Source organism: Coenobita brevimanus, chromosome 37 (assembly GCF_032717465.1).
Source record: "Coenobita brevimanus isolate Jiangsu-jjx chromosome 37, ASM3271746v2, whole genome shotgun sequence".
Classification (NCBI taxonomy): Eukaryota; Metazoa; Arthropoda; class Malacostraca; order Decapoda; family Coenobitidae; genus Coenobita; species Coenobita brevimanus.
In genome coordinates this window covers 3,637,275-3,639,774 of record NC_136990.1, presented here as the reverse complement: position 1 = coordinate 3,639,774, position 2,500 = coordinate 3,637,275, and the positions used below count along the sequence as shown (strand labels likewise).

General features: G+C 49.4%; 1 protein-coding gene across 1 annotated transcript in view; it reads right to left on the bottom strand.

The window, feature by feature from the left end:
• Positions 1-865: 865 nt before the first annotated feature.
• The window catches only part of LOC145396396 (carbohydrate sulfotransferase 7-like), a 100,341-nt gene continuing 98,706 nt past the window's right edge, over positions 866-2,500 (bottom strand). The window contains exon 7 of the mRNA XM_080269787.1: positions 866-2,049. Coding sequence (XP_080125913.1) covers positions 866-2,049 — 1,184 coding nt within the window. The remainder of the gene's footprint in view (positions 2,050-2,500) is intronic.

Genomic DNA, 2,500 nt, shown 5'->3' with positions numbered 1-2,500 from the left:
TTCTCTTATATATCCTTCCCTTAACTCATACTGCTGCCAAACATTTCTCGATAAGAGTGGCATTTGATGGTAGAAATACGAGAAACGAAATGATCCTTTGAGTCAGTTGGTATGGAGTGTTATCCTGCAAATTGGTTAGGATCTTCATATAGTAAACGCCTGGGTTTGTAAAGAGACGAAGTTGTGCGCTTGAGGGAAATATTTCTTGGGTGCTTCCCTTCTCAGTCTCGTTGGTGGCTAAGGTGAGGTTGTTAGATCCTGGGTTAAGGTGTGTTTGGCCGGCAAGTAAAGGGCGGCTAAGGTGACTGGCATAAGAGAATAAAGGCACAGTCAGTAAGGCGTTTGGATAGCGCCTCCCATCCACACCTTATTGCCTGAGATGTGTATAGTCATAGGCTCGTATCCTAGTCTGCATAGGAGGACTTCCTAGCACTTCTTTTTGGCTATTTATTTTCTGTACTACACCTCTAAGAAGATAGATGATTTGCTTAGTTTGGTGACGGCTAATATTGTACGGAAGTAAACATATTGTGTTCACTGCTCACTTAATAATTGTAGTTACTGTCTTAGGTTCCTGTGATTTTATAAAGGTATCCAAAATACTCTACTTTTGGGACGAGGCAAAATCTTTGAAGAAAATAATAGTTCCCTTGTTGTTATCTTGCGTAATATTTGTCTTACAAATAGCGACATAATATTCACTGATAATCTACAAATACAGATATGAGCTGGTAAGAAGAATAGAATGAACTGCAGGAAAATGGCAACGTCAACCTGCAGTCCACTGAGTTCACGTTCCCTGGGAGGAAGAGGTGCTAGAGAGCCTCCTTGACCTACAAGAATACGAGTCACAGTTATAAGAAGATCACTGGCCAACTAACTCGTATTGGAGGTTCTTGAGGACGGGCCCACAGGCGTTCTGGATGGCGTGGACCTCCTGGAGTGGCAGTTGCTTCTTCCACATGCTCACGCGGTCAGAGGACTTGCGTTTGGTGCTCCAGGGGCTGTTGAGGTCGGTCTGGGTGTGCTCCATAATGAACCGCGCCGTATCTGACGTGAACTCCATGCCCAGGAAGTTCATCAGCCTGTGTACCTGGTTCTGAGGGTCCATCGCCACGTCTTCGTACTTGATCTGCGTGAAGCGGTCAGGATAGAGATGCTGGAGAGCCGTGGCCACCTTGAGATCCGCTTGCAGGTCGGAGCACAGGACATCAGGTGAAGCGCAGTCCGGGTGATCCGAACACCAGCTGACCGAAGAGTACCGGGAGCTCATGGTAGCCCGGGGATCACGTACCAAGAACACCACCTTCACGTTCATGCGTTCATCATTCAGGAACAGCTGGGTCAGGTTCAGCCGCAGCCGTACAGTCTTGACCAGCTGCACAGGGAACATCTGGCACGCCTGCGACAAGAAGGATGGATTGTAGCAGGCGTTGAAATTCGGCCCCTTGTGACACGCATCCCACACACCACGGTTATGACCCAACATGTCCTCAGGATGTTCCCTTGTGTAGTTCAGGTACTCCACTTGTCCCTCAAACTGGCAGTCCAGGAGGCGGTGAAGCAACTGTTGGGCCTGGAAAGCATCACGCCCAGAACGCACTTGTCTCACGCCTCGGGGGCTGAAGGGTTCATAGTGGTGGAACACTGCTGGGTGGCTGGCCAGGGCTTGAGCCAGGAAGGTGGAGCCAGAGCGCCATGTGGTCACTAGTAGAACTCTCAATGGAGCTTCACCCACTGACCAGAGACGAAGATTTTTACCATTCAGCTGTTTCCTCTCAGCCTCAACCTGCCGCCTCACCAGGGCCAGTGTAGCTGCGACTTCAGTGGCGTTAGCTGGTCTCTTCTCAGCGCGTTGGCGTTTACGTAGACGCTCTATGTCATGGTGAAGGAACTCAGGGTCCACGGGCACGTTCAGGATGGGATGTATGGGCGCGGGACGTGCACGGGCCAGCACGTCCAGCACGGGTGAAGACTCCTGCACCCCACCAACTCCACCATTACGTACACCAGCATCAAACTGCGCTCCAAGCCACGCCGGGGCAGGGCCTGAAATATTAGTAACCATGGATAAAATACAGTACCAACACACTAACATTAAAGAGGGAAGATAATACTGCGATGCATCAAATTCCTAAGCTTAATAATGAAAATAATAGGCCCTGTAACACTATATCACCATCACCAACACCCATCTCAGTCTAAGCATCCAGCCACGCGGAGCCAGCACTTGAAATATTGGTTAACTGTGAAGAACTGATGTGGATAGAGAACATATTACTACGCTGCACCTCAACCATACACCTGGTGCCGGAGAGGGGCGCCTTCACGTGGTGGCACTGATATGTATGGGCGGCTCATCTACCCAGTTATACACAAGGTCCTCAACTACTTTCCTATGCCCCTAAAGAGAATGGTGTTATGAAGAAGTGCAGCTCCACTCAGCAGTCCACTGAGTTCACGATTCAGCAACAGTAACAACAGTAACTACTACTACTAC